Here is a 1,968-nt window from a genome sequence, read left to right as displayed (position 1 = left end):
GGGCGGCTCCGGGGGCCCCACGTAGTCCGAGGCCTGCGGGTAGCTGTAGGGGCCGGCCGCCGGACAGTCCCCGGGCAGCGGCGCGGTGAAGAAGGCTGGATCCGGCTCCACGCCGTCCAGGGGCGACGTGTCTGGCGTGGGCAGCGGGTAGCCGTCGAGCGGGGACGCGCCCAGGCCCTGGCAGTCGCGGTAGTGGCCGCCCATGTGCGGGGGAATAAGCGGCGGGCCAGTGGGGAAGCCCTGGTCGGGGAAGGGCAGGCCCAGGCCGTCCATGGCCATTCGGCCGCCGTCGGGGCCCAGCGCAGCGGCCTGCGGCTCCGCGAGGCTGTGCAGGAAGCCGCCCTCCACCCGCTTCAGCCGCTTCACCTGCTTGCGCCGCCGTGGCCGGTACTTGTAGTTGGGATGGTCCTGCATGTGCTGCACGCGCAGCCGCTCGGCCTCCTCCACGAAGGGCCGCTTCTCCGCCAGAGTCAGCGCTTTCCACGACTTGCCTGCAAGGGCGTGGAAGGTGGGGAGAAGCACGGGGCTTACTATTTGAGCTCCCGCTCCAAGGCCTCACCTGGTCCCACCTCTCCCCGCTAACCTTGAATTGTGAAACTAAATGAGAAAAGAGATCAAGTTAAAAAGTGAAAATATGGAACTCTGGAGGGCGCAGAGAGTCTGAGCACTTGGAGGAGACAAGCGGCCTAGGGTCTGCTAAGGGTATATCACTCCCTGCTTTTAACTTCTTGGAAGTAGCTTCCCGCTCACTCGCTCCTGGTCGTTCGAAGAACTGAAAATGTCCTCGACCCGGGAAGGGAGTCGAGGAACGGACACGACCAACCTAGCTCGGCGCTAAGGGGCCCTCGCTGCCGCTGAGACACGCAGGAGCCGCCCCCTACCCATCGCCAGAGTCGTAGTACCCACATCCCCGGTCACTCAGGTAATCCAGCCACCGACGACCATATCTAAAAGTCTAATTGGAGAATCTGGAGAGCGGAAAGCGGGAGAGGAGCGGAGGGTCTCAAGTAAGAAGTTGGAGGCAGCACACCCCTGGCCTCGGGCGCAAGGCCCGTACCCCGTGGCTCAGGCAAGCGGCTCCGCGATTCGCACTACCCTGGGTCCCCAGCTCAGACTCACCCAGCATCTTGCTCAACTCTGCGTTGTGCAGGTCTGGGTTCTGCTGCGCCAGACGCTTGCGCTCGTCCTTAGCCCACACCATGAAGGCGTTCATCGGCCGCCGAATTCGAGACTCGCCCTTGGCCCTGCCCGCTGGTCCGGCCGGCGCCCCGCTGCTCGCCGCTGCCTCGCCCTTCACCTTCATGTCCCCGAGGGGGCTTAGCGATTCGGCCCACGGGCAGGGGCCCAGCCCGGCCATCACCGAGGGCAGCGCGCTCCGGGTCTGGCTCTGGTCGTCACTGGCGTATCCCGCATCCGGGCTGCTCATGGCGCTCCAGCCCTGCCCCGCACCCCACAACCCTCGGCCGCGACACGCCGCCTCCCCCCAACGCGGGGGAGGGAGTGGGGAGCGAAGAAGGATAACGCCACGCGAGCTGCTCGAGTCTCTCGGGCCCGAACCCGCCACCGGCGTTCCTGGCCAGACCCAACCCACCACGCCAGCGCCCCCGCAGGCCCAGTGACACTGCGGGAACCTCCCGGCCGCGGGGCCTTTTCTGCAACGTCGTGGCCAATAGAGCAGCGGGGGCGGGCCAGGCCAGAGTCATTAGGCCCACCCCCAGCCCGCCATCCGAGTCCCTGGTCCTAGCTCAACCCATGCCCGCCCTTTTTCCCCCTCCCCTGGCCCCTCAACCCGGACTACACCTGCCACCCAGGAAAACTGGCTGGAGCCTTATTTTGGCGCCAGTCCTCTCCAACCCGGGAAGGGGGTCTCCTGAAAACCCTTCTGGGGTGCTGGAGAGAAGTAATTGGGATCAACACACTAAGTATCCACTCTTTATTACAGGAGCAAAGGATGTTTCAGTGGTGAGT

The 1,968-nt window shown here is 65.3% G+C and overlaps 1 protein-coding gene across 1 annotated transcript in view; it reads right to left on the bottom strand.

Moving 5' to 3' along the window:
- SOX17 (SRY-box 17) overlaps positions 1-1,426 on the bottom strand; it is a 1,836-nt gene extending 410 nt beyond the window's left edge. Inside the window, 2 exon segments of the mRNA XM_025041111.1 lie at positions 3-491; positions 1,120-1,426. Coding sequence (XP_024896879.1) covers positions 3-491; positions 1,120-1,426 — 796 coding nt within the window.
- Positions 1,427-1,968: the final 542 nt, after the last annotated feature.

The sequence above is a fragment of the Pteropus alecto genome, unplaced genomic scaffold (assembly GCF_000325575.1).
Source record: "Pteropus alecto unplaced genomic scaffold, ASM32557v1 scaffold87, whole genome shotgun sequence".
Taxonomy (NCBI): Eukaryota; Metazoa; Chordata; class Mammalia; order Chiroptera; family Pteropodidae; genus Pteropus; species Pteropus alecto.
Note: the sequence above shows the minus strand (reverse complement) of the source record. Positions and strands in the feature narration are given on the sequence as shown.